At 51.1% G+C, this 17,951-nt stretch overlaps 2 protein-coding genes across 5 annotated transcripts in view; one reads left to right on the top strand and one right to left on the bottom strand.

Moving 5' to 3' along the window:
• The window catches only part of LOC123521738 (polycystic kidney disease and receptor for egg jelly-related protein-like), a 13,601-nt gene extending 4,143 nt beyond the window's left edge, over positions 1-9,458 (bottom strand). The window contains exons 1-2 of the mRNA XM_045290706.1: positions 9,412-9,458; positions 6,827-6,928 (exon numbers count right to left, since the gene is read on the bottom strand). Of these exons, the coding sequence (XP_045146641.1) occupies positions 6,827-6,928; positions 9,412-9,458 (149 nt within the window). The remainder of the gene's footprint in view (positions 1-6,826; positions 6,929-9,411) is intronic.
• Positions 9,459-10,935: 1,477 nt separating this feature from the next.
• TTC38 (tetratricopeptide repeat domain 38) overlaps positions 10,936-17,951 on the top strand; it is a 26,952-nt gene continuing 19,936 nt past the window's right edge. The window contains exons 1-4 of one of the 4 annotated variants that reach the window (XM_004700219.2): positions 10,936-11,006; positions 11,952-12,029; positions 16,516-16,597; positions 17,364-17,535. In XM_004700219.2, the coding sequence (XP_004700276.1) occupies positions 10,974-11,006; positions 11,952-12,029; positions 16,516-16,597; positions 17,364-17,535 (365 nt within the window). In that variant the 5' untranslated portion in view covers positions 10,936-10,973. Of the gene's footprint in view, positions 11,007-11,948; positions 12,030-12,927; positions 13,099-16,515; positions 16,598-17,363; positions 17,536-17,951 lie in introns of those variants that run through there. The other 3 variants (XM_045289547.1, XM_045289543.1, XM_045289551.1) reach the window with 3 other exon arrangements.

Genomic DNA, 17,951 nt, shown 5'->3' with positions numbered 1-17,951 from the left:
TTGGTTCCTGTCATTCGGTATCCAATCACCTGGTCTGAAATCTGTCCACTGTAAGTTAACCAAGGAAAGGGGTCATCGGCAAACTCACAAAACATCGTCGAGATTGGAGCACTGGGAAGCAAATCAGGAACACTGTGGGCCTTCAGTGCTGGGTACAAACAATTTTGGCAGTGTGGCTCATTGGTGTAGACCCTGTGAGCATCCCGCAACTCAACTTTATTTACATGGATATTCAAGTTGGAGATACTCAGGGCGGTGGCTATACTGCCCGGCACTTTAATACCCAGCATTGTGTCTGTTAGAGCTTCCATGGTATAGAAAGGATCTTGAACAACTTGGTGAGGAGTAATCTGCATCAGGATCTTAGACAAAACGGTAAAGATCCCAGAACTCACGATCTCTATTTGCTCAGAGCGGAAATTTTTATCGTTTTGTTGATACGCCTGGAGTGCTTCGGTTGCTTGCCATATCCTCACAATGGCCAGTCTCTGAGCAACTTGGGTGAGCTCAGAAATTTTCTGGGTTAATTCAGTAATAATGGTGACGACCTGGTTAATTTCTGGCAAAGTTGTCAGAGGAAGACGGAAGGTCTGGTTGACAAGGTGATTTCGGAGCCTGTTTTTGTCACCTGTGAGAGTTCTGTCATTTCTCAGGTTATTCAAAACGGAAGCTACTGTATGCATTAGGTAACCTGCAGATAAAAATTCCTGCTTCTGAAGCAAAGTCAAAAGCAATGAACCGGTTCCTTTGGTATCATTGAGTAACTGCTGAATCACGGTGCTGGGTGCCTGCTGATTCGTAGGGGGCTGCACCGTGGCATGCAAAGTTACCTGGGAAAAAGATCCCAGGGTATCATAAACTTGGACATAGAGCTTCACGTCAAACTGATTGGCCATGATCCCAACTGGGAGATAGAAAGAGGGTGTACTAGGCTGAGTCCCCAAGTACAAGATGGCCCCCAACGTATTGTCTTCTAAAGTACTTATTTCACCAAGATTGTACAGATCAGAAACTATGACTTTATATGTCAGAGGCATATTCCTATCCCTATAGCCATGACAGCTGACGACAAATTTAGTAACAAATGTAATTCCTTTCAGTGGGCTAATTTCGCATGTTCCGAATACAGGGGGGTGGTTAACAATAAAGCTGTACCTAAAGTTCAAGCTCACACCACTCCACGTGTCCAGTGTCAGAGAAATCCAATTATGCTTTTCTGGAAACATCAGAAAAGCGTAAGTTTTCGTAGACAAATAACTACCATGTCGCCCAGTTACTGTCTGTTCCTCCCAGTTAAACGCTACGTCTCTTCCATCCGCTGACTCAACTGACCATGTATACCTGTTCATCCAGTTGCTGCCACAATTGGTACAATTTAAAAACAAAGAAAATCGATCGGATATCATTAAAAGCTGGCCACAATTTTCCAGACATTCAATTCCTGCTATGGGTGTCGGTCCTGGGAGCACACGCACACTTCTATCAGCAAATGCTATCCTGTCTTTTTTCTCTACCACCATTCGGAAAAAATACTCAGCGTCCCCTTTAAGCATTTCTGGTGCTGTTTTCAGTACTGGGCCTGTGGCCCAAGTCCAATGCAGGTCAGTCTGCCCTGGATGACAAGTCTGGTTACTTGATATGTTGATGTAGCTTTTGATGTAGTTTTGTGGATTTGTGGTGCAGTACCAAAGAAAATGGAGTCCCTCCTGTGGGTTGTCATCCTCTAGGTCTTTAGATTGTTCACCATTCAGAACCAGCTCATCGGTGAATTTCAGTGTAAAATCGGAAGCCCCAAGGATGATGGCTTTCAGGGGCCTTCTGTAGACCTCGATGTAGATGTGATCATTGGTGTCAATGATAGGTAAACTTTTTATTTTCGTGGTGATCAACAACCTGAATCTCAGCACATACAGCCCCCACATTAAAGTGTTCTTAGGGATAAATAGAGATGTTGAGTTTCCCATCTGGATCTGTGGTATGTACAAAGGTTTTGCCCAGTTGGGCACCTTCTTTCGCCGTGACACCTTGAAGATTTCCCACCACTGCTTCGAAGACTCGGCAGTTGGGCAGGAGAAGACCATGGAGGCGTTGATGGTGTTGTCTTCCGTCCTGCTAAGCTTCACGGGTTCTGTGCCGCTGTCCCTCTCGATAGTTACATGTGAAGTACAACCTAGCAGAGGGGACAACACAGAGGGCTCCCTGGCTTTGCGTGGGTGCGAATTCACTTTTTCTAAAATCACTGCTTGGGGCCGCTGTCTCTGGGGCCCTTGGTTTCGGCCATGAAGCCCCTGTGGGGCCCGGCCCTGGCCCCGGCCCCGGCGGGCCAGGTGAGTTGGGCCAGGGAGCGGGGGCGCCTGGTCTCCGCGGGGCAGGGCCGGAGCAGCAGCAACAGGAAGGTTCAGCGCGGGTGGCGCGGAGGGCGCTGCAGAGGTGGGAATCAGGCCAGCAACAGGTGGCATTTGGGCGCAGTCAGCAGCAGGTGCAGGTGGCTGGGCGCGGCGGCCCCGTCGCGGGCACGGAGCAGGGCGTGCAGACCCAGGTAGTGGCCGCGGGACACAGCCCCCATGGCGCCCCCCGGTCTCAGGATGCTCAGGCTGTGGCTGGCGCTCAGGGTGGAACCGCAGGCAGAGATGGGTGCGGATGCCAGGCCCTCTGAAGTCCGAGCTAGGGGGGACCTGGCCTCGCTCACCAGGCACAAGGACACTGGGCGGGCCCTCTGACCGCCATGTGAGTGGTTCCGGGTCTGCAGCCTGGACCCCGCCTGGAACCGAGGTCATCCGGAGGCAGCCTTGGCCCAGGGACAGCCCCAGGAGCAGCAGCGCGGGCCCTGGCCTCATGTGGAGCCCGCAGAGGGACAGAGAGCGTGGGAGAGGGCCGAAGTCGGCTCAACGGCTGCAGCGCGCGTGACTAGCGCGGGCGGTGCTCATCTCAGAGGCGGAAGGGTAGTCTTGGGGACAGGTATAGTTGGGGCAGGTGTGGGGGCTCCACTGAAACAGCTGGGTGGCAAGAGCAGATGGAGAGAAGTTGTCCATGTTGCAAGATCAGGGACAGCAGGGTCATGGGATCAACAGGGTTGGTAGGACATCAAGCGCAGTGTAGATTGGTGGTGGTGGTGCTGATGGGATGTGGAGGGAACCAAGGCTCACAAGGAGGACGATTCTACTGAATTCCTTCTGCACATTAACCAAGCACGGAAATCATCCTAAGTCTGACCCTCAGAAATATTGAATTGGATAGATTACCTCCATGCCTCTTTAGCTAGCCCAGGGGGCAACAGTTTCTCAGGGGCTCACCTGGGTGTCTTCTTGAAGGTGATCACTTTCTGGGGGGGTCTCAGTAGTCATGCCCAGACTGCCAGAAGGCCCAAGGCAATCTTGAATGCCCTTCTAACATAATGTACATGTCCTAATTTGGCCCCTAAGGGGCACCTGAATCAAGCCATGGGATTGTCAATCACCTCATGTGTATGTTCAAGTTGAACCCTGAATAAAGAAGACAGAAGAATCCATGCTTCGGAATCATGGTGCTGGAAAAGCATGTTCAAAGTACCAGGGACTGCCAGAACAAGCTAATCTGTCTTGGAGGAAGTACTGCCAGAATGCTCCTTAGAACCCAGGCTGCCCAGACTCTATTTACACCAGGTTCTTTGGATATGTTAGCAGGAGAAACCAGTTCCTTGAGGAGGACATTCTGCGTGGGAAAGGGTCAGTGATAAAAACAGAAAACCCATCAAGGAGATGGATGGAGTGGCTGCAACATTGGGCTCCAACACAATTGTGAGGATGATGCAGGACCAGGCCATGTGTCCTTCTGTCGTACATGGGGTCGCTGTGAGTCTAAACCACCTGGACAGCACCTAACAACGTCATGGTGCTGTCCCACGTCTGCAGTGCCACCTGTAAGGCCATGTATTGGTCAGCGGTCGGTCAGGAGTTTGTGAGCATTCTGTGTTCCATGTCTTATTTAAGTAGCTGTGTGATTGCAAATCCTTGGACACCATCACATCCTCAAGGTAAAGGTCTCCCTCATCGGGACATGTCAGTGTGTTTCCTCTATTTAAGGATTAATGTTTTCCTTAAATCTGAGATTTGGTGTCTCTTTTGTTACCTATAAAGACTATTACGGTTCCTCCCACTTGGGCTCAAAGTAAAAGAAAATCTATTTGTTAATTAAATACTTTTATTGGGGGCTCTTACATCTCATCACAATCCATACAATCATCCACGTGTCAAGCACATTTGTACTTATGTTGCCATCATCAGTTTGATAGCATTTTCTATGAAAACCAAGTAGTCACGTGGAACCTCAATCCGACTCCGCAGCTGTACGATGCTGGCCCCAGTCCTCCCTGAGGCTGCTGGGCGTTTTCTGCGGGGCCTGTGTCCTGCTGCACGCGCGGGCCTTCACCAGGAGGCCGGCCCCCTCCGGCCCTCGCACACCGGGTGCCGGGGCTCCGCAGAGACGGCGACTGTGGCCCGGTCTCCCCCACCTCCACACGCGCGGCCGCCCCAGCCGCGAGGCCTCACCCACTGATGGCCAGGGCCCCACGACGCCCCTCAGGGGCTGAGCGCCAGACCGGTGAGGGGTCCCAAGAAAACGCTCGCACGCACGAGCGAACTCAAACACGCAGGCAGGAGCCAAGCACTCACCTGAATTCTGCAAGACAAGGTGGTTTCTTTGGGCACATGCGCAGCGGACAAGGGGCGGTGCTTTGCCGCCGATTGGTTCACCCAGAGCCCCTTGATGGGCGGAGCTTCGTCATTGCTAAGCGGGTGGGCTCGTCTCAGGTGCATGCGCGGAGTGGGTTTCCTCCCCAGGTCCTTGGGTGCCTAGGCAACCGGTCACTGAGGCACTAGCAGGGGGGGCGGGGCTCCCTTGATGGCCACGCCCCTTTACAGCAAACCACCCGGTCCTGAAAGGCGGGGCGTGGGGAGGGGCTTTGTGCTGGTTCCACGCCTTTGCGTTTTTCTGCTCGCTTTGTCTCAGGAGGTCCTAAGGGAACCCTAGAGATGCTGGCTGAAGGGAGACTTGGCTCTTGCGTGAGCACGCGGTCTTGGCCTTCTGTCGACGCGCTCCGACGCTCACTTCCCTGGGACTGCAACGGGGGTGGTGGAGCGGGTGTGTGTGTCTGTGACTAGGTTGGCAGAGCAGACTGTGCCAGTGTGGTGCGGACACAGGACTGTGATAGAGCACAGTGACCCTTGCCCAGAAGTGTCTGCCCACCAGATGTAGCCTGAGCTTTGGACACTGAGGGCAGAAGCCATATATGAATGCTCCCCCACCCCCACCCCAGGAATCACTGCTAATCTCAGACTTTCACAGAAGAAACCACATTTAATGCAGATCAAGCTTAAGGTTCTAAGGATACATAAGCACACTGCGGAATGACACTATAAAAGCAGGTTCCCCTTGATGCTCTTAAATGATAAATACCATTTTATCCTTCATAAATACTCATCCCAAATCTTGCACCTTAGTATCACTATAGTCAGTGAATACAAAAGATTCAATGTGAACCTACACACACATACACCTTTTTGTTGTTCGACAAAAGCCATGTCTTTTAGTCAGAAAATGTATTAAATTTGAAATCCTTGAAGAGTGGAGGGAAGCTTCAGCTGTTTGATTCACTTCCCATAAGCTCTCATCACCCTACTCCTAAGCAAGAGGATAAATAAATACTGTAAAGTTCTCATATGGCCCCTATAGTCCTGACCTAACTGAAATAGGAGGGAGAGGAAGATGGAGAAGAGGCTCAGTAACCTTGGTCTGCACTGGAAACTCCAAGCAAGGCCGAGGAGCCCAGCATTCTGTTGTCAAGCAGTCAGCATGTCCATTCAAGGCTGGACTGAGCATAGAAGCTGCAGGAGAATGTTGCCCCAGGCTTAGGGAGTCTTTGGTTCTCTCCCTCAAATCTGGTTCTAGAGCAAGTGTCTCCAATGCCTCTCCACTGCTGCAAACTCCGAATAAGAAAACATTGCCTCTCTCCTGGGAGTTACAAATTAGGTGATAAAGGGAATTCAGTCCTGAAATTGAATACTGTGATCCTCCTCTTCCCGACATTACATTCAAGTTCAATATATTTCTTTCACATGCTTGAGAAGAGAGGCCAAGTGTGGGGATACTATGAAATGAAGAAGGTGTGCATTAGGAAGGGCATGGGTGAAAATCAGGAGATGGCCACTATATATGCCTGAACCCCTCCAACTGAACCTGGGTCTGCCTGTGAGGTGTCTTCCTAGAGGCTCTTGACAGTCTCATTGCTCAAACAACAATGTAAGCCACTTTCTTCCCATTAACGAGTCTGGTCTTCAGCCCCAGGTACTGACGAGTCTTCTTCTCTGGTTGCCCATACAACATGTCAGTGACAAAGTCGGGTTCCTCTTTGGTCCTGGGTTGGCAGGTCAGGAAACGAAACAGCATTCTTAGTTTATGACACAAATAGGTCATTGCTTCTGCTTCATCTGATGGCTCCTCATAGACAGGCTGCTTCATCTCCTCATAGGCCGACAGAATCACAGCCCGAAACAAGTTGACCAAAATGCAGCTCATGATGAGCATAAAAGATGCGAGGAATAGAACACCGAGGACCCTGTTACTAGAGAATTTGGTGTTCTGAAAAGCTGAGACACAGTAAGACAATACTGTCTGTGTGCCATGAATCAAGTTACTGTAGTTCCATTCATGCTGGCCAAATACCAGGTAGCCAAAAGCCATGTATACAAAGAAATAAACTGACACCACAAAGGCCATATGGGTGATGCCAGGAAGAGCAATTTGGATGGCCCTCTGTGCCAGTCGCACATCATAGAAGACTCTGGAATACCTGAGGGTTTTCAAGATGGTCAGAAAAACCAGGAAACCCAAAAGTATCCTCACAACGTGATCTACTTGAGCAATGGCATGAAATGGAATGAAATTCTGAGGGCTCGACAAGTAAAACAGAATGATGTCAGTGGTCAAGAGGAGTTTCCTGAGAAAGAACACAATCAGAACAGTAAATATGCATTTTAAAACAAAGTTGAGTAAATTATATACACTTCTCACATAGGAGGCTCTTTCTTGCACAATGATATAGGCTTCATCAATAATATAAGCTAAGAAAAATATGAGAACGGCCAGGTACAAGTAGATTTCCGCGGACCTGTTCCAGTTAAGGTCAGAAAGTGAGAAAGAGTGTACCGATGCACTTGAGTTTACAACTCCTAACCGAGAGACCTCAAAGATGATGGAAACACAACAGAAGAGATTCACATCTGGATTGAAAGTCGTAAGTTCCAAAATCACGGCCCACGTCTTCTCATCGAGCCAATGATTTCCTTGGAGCTCTTTCAGCCTCAACGTGGAATTAAACTGCTGCTGGTCTGGAAAGAAATAGAAGGCATATCCCCCTGAACCATAGGTATGTGGCAGTCCATAGGAATGATACGGCCAATTCTTTTCTTGTGGTTTATAGGTAAACACATTGGGATTCATGCTGACAGCCTGCTTTCCAACATCTTTCCAAAAGCTAGAATAGTTGTTTGTGTCTTCTGGGTCAACACCGTACTCAGATGACAATTTAGGATGGGGGTTTTGTCAGGCCTCCTAGAGCACCTGAGGCATATGATGTGGAGATGCTGCCTGTGTTTCACTGTCCATGGAAGCCTTTTACAGTACTTGGGCTTATGTGTTCTGATGCTTGTCCAGAGTAAAATTTTAGTTGTCTGCACTAGAAAAATTGACTGAAAAAAGGGAAAAATCCACTGTGTTTAGAGCCATTTTTTGCATGTGTAGAGCCATTTTATTGACATGTAATAGCCATAAGTCAATCCATAAAATACAAGAAGGAATGACGATGTGCTACAAATGGCAAGGACCAAGAACCATGCTATGTAAACACACCATTGAGGTAGAAGAATCCTGGTCTTAGGCTTAGGTTGCTCTTGGGAAGGGGGCTCTTCAGAGCACACATCTTGATTATCTTTCGCATTAGCGTTTCTGTTGTTGTTAGAATTGGTATTTTTCTTGTAGGACTGAGGGGCCTTGTTTTTTTCCACCTCAAGCTGGTGATTTATTTTGGAGGTTGTCTTCCCAGGAGCCTCCTGAAGTTCAGGACTGCCACTAGATGCGAGCTTTTCCGCCTGTCTGGTCTCCGTGTTAGTGGTCTCATAAGCATACCACTTTACCAAATGTTCATCCCAAAATCCTCCTCCTTCTGACACTACAGGATGATGCTTTTGCGGAGCTCCTTCATCTACAGTCATTTCAGTAGGTTTCTTCTGAGAATAGGTGAACAGAAAACTTAGCAATAATTGTACGGGGACGGTAGTTAAGGTGCTTTTGATTGCAATCATCATTAATCTGATGTGGTATAACTCTTTTAACTCAATGTGCTCTTTGCGATTGGCGTTAAAGAACATAATATTACAAAGAAGAGTGCTGAGCAACACTGCTAAGCAGCAAGACAGTCGTAGCCGGTTGACCGGTTTAGCAATGATACCGGCAAAAATAAAGAACCACATGTGGTTTCTCCTGAGCTAGTTGAAGTGAACAAGAAAAAAATCATTCTCTTCTGCCTGGCATAGCTTTGGTCATTCCCATTTGCCCTCCTGGGGTAGCATGGAGCAACTTGCTCCGAATTCATGCTCCCAGTGGTGTCTCCTGGGAAGTTTCTCTCTGGTAACAGTGAATTTTTTCATAAAATCAGTTTCCTTTGAACCTCGTTTTTTTTGTGATGGCCAATTTAAGAGAACAGCGTGCAGCTGTGAAATTATGTTTCCTGCTTGGAAAACATGCTGCAGAAACTCTTGTGATGTTGAACACAGCCTATAAGTATAGCGCTGTGGGAAAAACTCAAGTGTACAAGTGCTTTTCTCATTTCAAAAAAGGTGAAATGTCAATTGATGACCAACCTCATTCTGGACATCTATCAACTACTTGAGCGAATGAAAATGTCTACAATATCTGTCCACTTTTGTGATCAAAGATCAACAAAGCTCCATTGAAGAGATGGGGAAGTTATCTGGACTATTTTGGTGCGTGGTTCAGCAGATTTGAATGTAAGATTTGGGAATGAGAAGGGCCATTGTGAAATTTTGCCTCTGGTTCTGACTGACCAGGAAACAGGTCGTTCTTTGAAAGAACAGCTCCAAAGTGCCTGAAAGGAACCATCAATCCAGCCAGTGGAAGATGCAGACACCTCACCCCCCAAAACTGGCCAAGTGAAATAAAAAATCCAAACCATAATTATTTGGGTTGGTTTTTTTTAGGTGAGGGGGATAGTGCATTTGGAGCTAGTTCCACCAGGTCAGATTGTTAATCAAGCTTTCTATTTAGAGGTTCTTAAAAAATTGCATAACAAGGTGTGATATAAAAAAAGACTGGATTTGTGGCAGATAGGGTACTGGTTTTGCCACCAGAACTATGTACCTGCTCACGCAGCCATCAGTGCGCTTGATTTTGGCAAAGAACAGCATGCTTCTCTTGCCCCACACCCCTTCCTCACCTGACCTCACTCCTCCCGACTTATTTTTGTTTCCACGAATGAAGAGGGACATGAAAGGATAGCGATTTGATGATGTAGAAGGGGTGAAAAGAAATCAGAAAGGTACTTTCAGCCATCCCAACAGATGAGTTTGAAACATGTTTCCAAGAATGGGATTGCAGAGTTGACAAGTGTAACGGAGAGTACTTTGAAAGGTGATAAGGTTGTTTTGTTTTAAAAAAATTAAATTAAATACATAACTTTGGGGGCAATCCGGGTTTTTTTTTTGGTGGGGGGCGGGCGCGGTACCTTCTAGCAGCATTGCTGGGAGTTGGAACACACTCCACGGCTCTTAAGAACAGTGCTGTTGAGCAACTTTTCCTGAGTTGGTCAGCCATCTCTAGCTTCCTGTGGAGAAACACCGGTTCCATTTTTAAGTTAATAAGTGAGATTTGCGGCCTGGCTTTCTTCACTGGACCTTTTCTTTCTGAGAAGGTGCAAGCTTTCCGAATTTCTCCGGGTGTTCCAGGGGTCTCACATTCCCAGAATTTGCTCCCGCTAGGTCGGCTTTCCCTCAACTCTGGATGGCACCCCTGATGCACAAAGACGCCTCATTCTGACCAAGGCTGGGTGACCCGCTCCTCCTGGGTCACTATGTTCTGGGAGTCCTTTCCAAGAATCCTTTGCCAAATGCAGGGGCATGAAGATGAAGCCTCACGTTTTCTTCTAAACGTTTTATAGAGTTTTTGACTCCTCTGTAAGACACCTACTATTTGGATGCAATTAAAAACATTAAGATTAATGGGGGAATAGCCATTCTTTGATGAACAACATGGCAGCATTTAAAATATGGACGGGATGGATCCTGCCTTGAACCCACTGCCTTTGCTCCCATGAACCTTCTCCAGCCTGGAGGGTGGAGCGTGGAGAGGGCAGTTCGGTTGGGAAGAGCCGGCCTGACTAGAGTAGATAGATCCCTGGTTCCAGGCTGATGGCAGGGCTCCTGTTAGGAGGGTGAACTTGATTACGCAGTGGGGAAGTAACATGAGACAGTGGGAAGGCGGGGAGTTGAGGGGGGTGGAGGGGATCCCAGGGAACCGACAGGACAACACAGTAAAGCCAGTGGTGAGATAGTCCCCCCAAATGTGCTCTACATGTATGTGTAGCGTGGACACGTAGAAATTAAAGCGACCAGTGACCCCGTCCTCCCTAGGAACTCTTAACTTAGCATGCTTCCTGCAAGATGGGGCTAGGGTGGGATGTCAAGACCCCGCAGAGGGTCGGGAGCACCCCCATGAGGCCGTGCGCACACCCCAGGCCCCCCAACCTGCAGGTTTGGCTTCCTGCTTAGGTCCCTGTCGCTGGTTCGGGGCGGGCCTGTGGCCAGGGCCACGCGGTTGGTGGAAGCCCAGCCAGTGAGCGAGCCCGCGGCTGCCACGCCCCAGGCACCCCCTCCTGAAGGCTGCCTAGGAGCCCGCCCACCAGGACGAGGGGAGCTGCCTGCGCCATGGCCCTGCCCGCGTCTCTGCGGGACTGTCAGGTACGCGAGGCTTCTCGGCTCTGCGGCCAGGCGTGTGATCGATCCGTGGGGTCAGACCTGGCGTGCCAGCCGGGGACTTGGCTGGGGTGCGCGGCGGGGCTCGGGCATTCGCTCAGCGTGCGCGTCGTCCCTGCCAGCAGACGCGGAAGGGACTGGGCCTGGGGGTGGGGGTGGGGGTAGGCTTGGCATTCAGGGGTGCCTCTGAAAACTGCGGTCAGCAACACTGCCTGACAGAGTGTGCGACGGTCCTGGTGCCCAGCAGCACCAGCTACCCACGCTGCGCCCATTTTGTAGATGAGGAACAGGGAATTCAGGTGGTCAGGGCACTTGCCCATGGGCACTGCAGCCACTCACTGCACCCATCCCAGCTGGCGTCTGACAGGGTGCCAAAGCGCCATTGCATTGAGCAATCCTGGCAAGGTCCCAGCCCAAGCGGACAGCTAAGGGGGTGAGGCTGGGGAGTTAGGTAGTATCCAGGGCAAGGCCAGCTTCCTCCTGCCCTTCCTCCTCCTAGACTTCCTCACTGTGGGGAAGGGTCCCAGGCATCAAACAAGACACACACAGCTCCTGAAGGGCTTTGCCTGAGCAGACTTTTAGTCCCCTCACTCCAGGTGATGAGCCCCATTCTGCAGAGGGTAGAGTGGACTCACTGGGGTCCCAGATCCGCCCTGCAGGCCTGAGGAACTGGTAGTCACACCTGTACAACCATTAGGCACCTGGAGGTGTGGGAGGTGCAGACACTATGGGCTGGGGTTGGCTCTAGTCCTATTGAAAGGCACAGAGCCAGGGCCAGGGCCAGGGCCAGGCAGTGTTTACCTCTGCTGGACAGAGGGTCATTATATATGGGCTAGAAGCAACTGGACGGTCCCTGACACCAGGGACACGTTGGGAAAGCCCACCAGGAGCCAGGCTGCATGTTTGTCTTGCTTATGTTCATCCCTGCAGGCCTGGAAGGATGCCGGACTCCCCCTCTCCACTCCAAGCAACGAGGCCTGCAGACTGTATGATGCCACGCTGACTCAGGTACGCCAGCCCACAGAAGCAGTGGCCCTGGGTGATCTTTACGGAGCCCCTGGTTTGTGACAAGCAGCCCTGCCAGCACAGGGGTTCAGCCCTTGGCGACTGAGAGCCGGCAGTTTAGCTTACCAGCCGCTTCTTGGGGAGAAAGCTGCGGCGATCTGTTTCTGGAGAGATTCCAACCTCGGAAACCCATGGGGCAGTTCTTCCCAATCCCGCAGGGTCTCTGGGAGTCAGACACCGCCTGCTTGACCACAACGAATCGTTTGGTGACACGGAGCTGAGCCCGTTCAGTGGCAGCTGTTGTTAGATGCCATCGAGCCCGTTCTGACCCACAGCGACCGTACGCACAACAGAACAAAACACTGGCTGGTCCTGCGCCAGCCTCACGAGAGATCCTGGGTTTGCACCCATTGTGGCAGCCACTGTGCCAAGCCATCTCATTGAGGGTCCTCATCTCTCTCCTTGCCCCTCAGTGGCAACCGTGCTCCCCACCAAAAAGATAAATAAATAAGGGGTGGGGGTGGGGAGACAGCACAAGACGACCAATGGCAAAGGAAAACCCGGGAGGTGCGCTTAGTCAAACACAACCAAGGTGTGTGCTGTTCATACATGACCCTGCACTTGTAGGCATGCAAGCTGAAACAGATGTGGGAGGGTGGATGGGATATACCCTTATAAATTTGTATGTAGAATATTTCTACGTAGGTATCTTTTGGGCTGTAACTACATCGCCGATATTGTAAAGCCTGCCAGGAGCAGAGGTCTGAAAACTTCTTAGCCGTCACCAAGCATCTTGAGCAAATGACTCATTGGGCTCAGGGACTTAGGACTGGAGTCTCAGGGGACTAGTTGGCTGGCATAACATCGTCTGCAAAGGCAATGTTCTGCATCTTACTTTAAGGGTGAGTAGCGACTGGCATCGTAGAAGCTTCCGAGAGACCATCTAAGGTGCCACCTGTGGTGCAAAGAAGAAGGAAGAAAAGAAAACACTCACATAAAGCAGTTGGTCTAAAGGGCCCAGAGACCACTTGACCCGTAGCCTCTACTCTCTGGAGACCAGAAGACCGAGAAGGTACCCTGCTGCAGTACCAACGGCTCTGACCGGAATCACAATAGTGGGTCCTGGAGGGAGAGGAAGGGGGAAAAAATATAGAACAAAATTCAAAATCATCAAATAGACCATACTTCCTGGTCTGATAAGGGACTGGTAGACTCTCCTGTAGCCTTTAGACTTCCTTCAAACATGAAGCTGAACCATCCCCCAGGGATCCATTTTCAGCCAAACAATTAAAAAAACAGAAGAAAAAAAACCCCTCACTCATAGCAACCCTGCAAGACAGGGTAGAACTGCCCCTGTGAGTTTCTGAGACTCTCACTGTTTATAGGAGTAGAAAGCACTGTCTTTCTCCTAAGGAGCGACTGGTGGTGTCGAACTGCTGACCTTGCAGCCAACAGCCCAACATATAACCACTATGCCACCAGGGCTCCTGACTAAACCATAGACAGACGAATAACACCCAGAGGAGCTCCTCAGTGCAGGCTGCCACGTGAGGTCAAGGACAGCAGTGGCCCCAAACAAAGGTCAGAGGAATGGAAAGGGGGGACCCAGGGATGAAAGGGCAGAATGAAGTTCCATTGTGGCCAATGCCACGGAGCAGAAAGCCTGTCATTGTGGAATGGGAAGCGGACTTGCCCCATCAGCTTCCTCCCGGACTACAATTAAAAAGAAGAAGCCCGAGGAAGAGGAACCTCCAGGCATCGCCCCTCTCACCACTGGTCCTGAAGGGGTCATCTGTCCTGGCTTCCCTGTGTTTCCAGTTGCTATCTGTACCGATGTGCATTCTCTGGTTTAGCCAGATTTGTAAGGTGGAATTGGGATCATGATAGTGGGGGGGAGGAAGCATTTAAGAACTAGAGGAAAGTTATATATTTCATCGTTGCTACCCTGCACCCTGTCTGGCTCATCTCCTCCCCACAACCCTTCAGTAAAGGGGTGTCCAGTTGCCTACCGATGGGCTTTGAGTGTCCACTCTGCACTCACCCTAGTTTACAATTATATGATTTTTTGTTCTTTGATGCTTGATACCCGATCCATTCCACAGCTTGTGGCCACACAGGCTGGTGTGCTTCTTCCATGTGGGCTTTGTTGCTTCTGAGCTAGACGACTGCTTGTTTATCTTCAAGCCTTTAAGACCCCAGATACTATATCTTTTGATAGCCGAGCACCATCAGCTTTCTTCACCACATTTTCTGTGTACCCATTTGTCTTCAGTGATAGTATTGGGAAGGTGGGCACCCACTGATATAATTTTTTGTTCTTTGATGTCTGATAACTGGTCCCTTCTACACCTGGTGGTCAGACAGGCTGGTGTGCTTCTTCCATGTGGGCGTTGATGCTTCTCAGCTAGATGGCCGCTTGTTTATCTTCAAGCCTTTAAGATCCCAGGCACTATATCTTTTGATAGCCGGGCACCATCAGCTTTCTTCACCACATTTGCTTATGCACACATTTTCCTTCAGCAATTGTGTAGGGAAGGTGTGCATCCTGGAATGCCAATTTAATAGAACAATGTGTTCTTGCATTGAGTAAGTACTTGAGTAGAGGTCCAATGCCCATCTGCTGCCTTAATACTAAACCTATAAATATATGCACTTAGATCTATTTCCCCACCCTCCTATATAAATGTATTTACATATGTACATGCCAGTATTTAGACATCTACAAATACCCTTTGTCACCTAGTTCTTTCCTCTATTTCCTTTTACTTTCCTTTTGTCCCACTATCATGCTCAGCCTTCATTTGGGTTACAGTAATTTTTCTTGTTACATTGCCTTTGCTGAATCCCTACCAGGCCTCTCACACCCTCCTTGCCACTGTTTTTGGATCACTTGTTGCTCCCCTGTCCCTGGGTTGGTCAGCACCACTTCCTTACCCCGCCTCCCCCTCTCCAGTGTCCCCCGGAGCCATTGGTCCTGTTGTTTTCTCCTCCAGACTGTTCATCCAGCCTATCTTATCTAGATAGATCTGTAGAGATAATAATGTGCATCAAAAATCAAGGCATAGCAAGATAGGCGATTATATTGTAATTTTTGTGGAAGGTGGTCTTCATTTATTTGTATCGTTCTTTAGAAGTTTTTAATTCTACGCTAGTTCATTGAAAAGATACTGTAGCGACACTCAGGAAAGCGAACTGGCCATTCCTGGTCTGTGCACCACACAGAAGCCGTCCCTGTGGAGCGAATTCTGACTCAGGAAGCCCCGTGCGTTGCCGAGAGGAACTGCAGTCCAAAGGGTTTTCAGTGGCCGCCGCCACTCCCTACAGTCTTAGAAACCCGCTGGGCCAGTTCTCCCCTGTCCTCCAGGGTCCCCGGCCCCAATGCCAATGCATTTCAGTTTCGATCTCTCAAAAGCCTCTTCTTCCAAGGACTGCTGCTTTGAAAATGCCATATACTGTGGGGGGACCCCCAATCTGTGACTCTTCTCCTCCATTCTGGAGGCTGGGGGCTGGGGCCCCGGGATCTCGCAGGGCCACGCTCCCTGTGAGCTCTGGGGGAGGGACTTCGTTGTGTCTTCCAGTTCCTGGTAGCTCCAGGAGCTTCTTGGCCGTTTTCGTCTTCCTCAGCTTGCAGATGCATCTTGAGACAAGGTCGTCCCCTGCCTCAATGAGTTCATTCCCGTGTCTGTTCTCCCCCCTTAAAAACACACCACGACATGGGATCAGGACCCAGCTCAGCCTCGGCAGGACCTCACATTGACGGGTCCCTTCTCCAAAGGCCTGATTTACAAGGGAGACCACATTTCCTGGAGCCAGGAGTTAGGACTTCAGCATGTCTTTAGGGGTCACACCATTCAGCCCATAACACATAGGACTGCCCCCACTGTGGTCCCTGCCCTGTCCCCGGTTTCAAGGACCCCGTAGGACTGGCCTTGTGTAACAGGCCACCTCCCTTCTGAGGTTTCATTCTTTGGAAATTCGGCTTCATCCCAAGCAAGAAGGAATGGTTTGTGGATCCAGCTCGCCCTGCTATGGGGCCCAGGCTGACCACAGTACCCCCTGTCAGGTTCACAGACTGTAACTGGTTACAGGAGTAGAAAGCCCCATTTTTCTCCTGGGGAGCTGTTGGTGGTTTCGAACTGCCAACCATGCAGGTTGCAGCCCAATGGGTAACTACAGTGCCACCAGGGCTCCACTGTGGGTCCAAGCAACACGAACGACTCAGCTTCCGTTTTAACAAGAGTGAGGACGACTCTGGACGAGACAGTGTTCGGTTCGGTTGTGCACGGGGTCGCTAGGGGTCAGAGGGCACCTGATAACAGCCACACATGCACGCATTCTTCTGTCGTAAGCTGTGACGGGGACCAGGTTATGCACTTTTGGGGTCCGAGTCCAGACAAGACTCTGTTCTGGAAAGGAAGCCGAGTGTAGGTTTAGTTGGCAGAAGCGATGGCGCTCCTGGAGGACAGCTGTGCTTGACCTGTCCCCCCAGTATGTCAAGTGGACCAATGACAAGAGTCTCGGTGGCCTGCAGGGCAGCCTGGAAAAGCTCAAAGCAGCAGACCCGACCTTCGGTGAGTAAAGGCTCTCCTGGGTCAGCACCTGGGCCTGCTCTTGTTCCCGGTCAAGCTGGCAGCCTGGCCAGATGGGGGGAGGGGGGAGGCCACCAGGGGAGCAGTGGGCCTGGAGAGGGCAGCCCAGTTCATTTGGCACAGCTTGGTAGCACCAGCACGGGGCAAGGCGCTGAGCCTGGGAGCAGGGCTGATTGATGAGGGAGGACAGGGAAACAGGGACCCTTCCTCAACAGTCCACTGCAGAGGGCAGGGGGCTAGTAAGGGCAGTGGACAGAAGGAGCCTGGGATGGGGGGGTGGGGAGTGGTAGCTCACGTGGGGAAGCAGGCCCCAAGCCTCAGGTCAGAAGCTGGGTCCTGGGCTAGCAGCTGAGGTCCAAATCCTAACATGCACCTTGCCCTGGTCCCTGCACACCTGCAGGAAGACTACAGGGGGCTCCACCCCACACAGCAGCCACTGGGGACCCCTGCCAGGCCCAGTGCCCATCCGGTGACAACACTGGCTAGTGATAGAGACCCAAATGAGAGCCTCCAGGCCGCCCCTCCCCCTGACCCCTGGGAGCGGAGGTGGGGGCTGGGAACCCAGAAGCAGGATCCTGGACTGCATGGACCTCTGGGGAGCACTGATGTCTGAGTAGATACTGGGGTAGGGGTGGGGGACTGCCTCTGCGTGTCTGCTCCCTCTGCGTGCTTGATGACTGGAGGGACGTGCTGGGCTCTTGGAAGAGGGTCACCCGCAGTCACCAGCTGTTTCCCACCTGGCTGCCAGCCATGGGCCAGGTCATCTCCAACGGCCTCTTGCTGATCGGCACTGGCACCTCTGTGCAGCTGGACCCAGAGCTGGCCCGGAACCTGAAGACGATGGTGGAGAATTCTCAGGCCCAGCCACTGACCCCGAGGGAGCGGCTGCACGTGTCTGCGGTGGAGACCTTCGCCAAGGGGTGCGAGGCCCCCCCAAGCTGAAGGGGCGATGGGTGCCTGTCTGCCAAGGAAGCTGCTGGCTGCCCCAGGTCCCAAGGAGCCCTTCACAGCACCTTCCTGTTCCATTCTGTTACCTTGTGTTTCCTTCACACCCCAGCCGTGCACAGCAGACGGCAGGGAGGAAGCAGCCCATGGCGCGAGCTTGTCATCTTCCCCCGTCCCCAACATTGTTGTCCCCAACATGGTCCATGCCCTATGGGATCCCTCTGATTCTTCGTGAGCTGAACAGCCTGGTCAGGGGGTCTCAGCCAGAGCCAGGCAGGCAGGCTGCTCCGGGGTGTGATTCCGGCTCCTGCCGAGGGGTCAGGTCACAGGCAGGATGTGCGGCACTTGTTGAACCAGTTTGTCACCTGAATTAGAGTTGAATTTCACACTG

The sequence above is a fragment of the Echinops telfairi genome, unplaced genomic scaffold (assembly GCF_000313985.2).
Source record: "Echinops telfairi isolate 266 unplaced genomic scaffold, ASM31398v2 ScPeMD7_2;HRSCAF=8, whole genome shotgun sequence".
NCBI classification, from domain to species: domain Eukaryota; kingdom Metazoa; phylum Chordata; class Mammalia; order Afrosoricida; family Tenrecidae; genus Echinops; species Echinops telfairi.
Note: the sequence above shows the minus strand (reverse complement) of the source record. Positions and strands in the feature narration are given on the sequence as shown.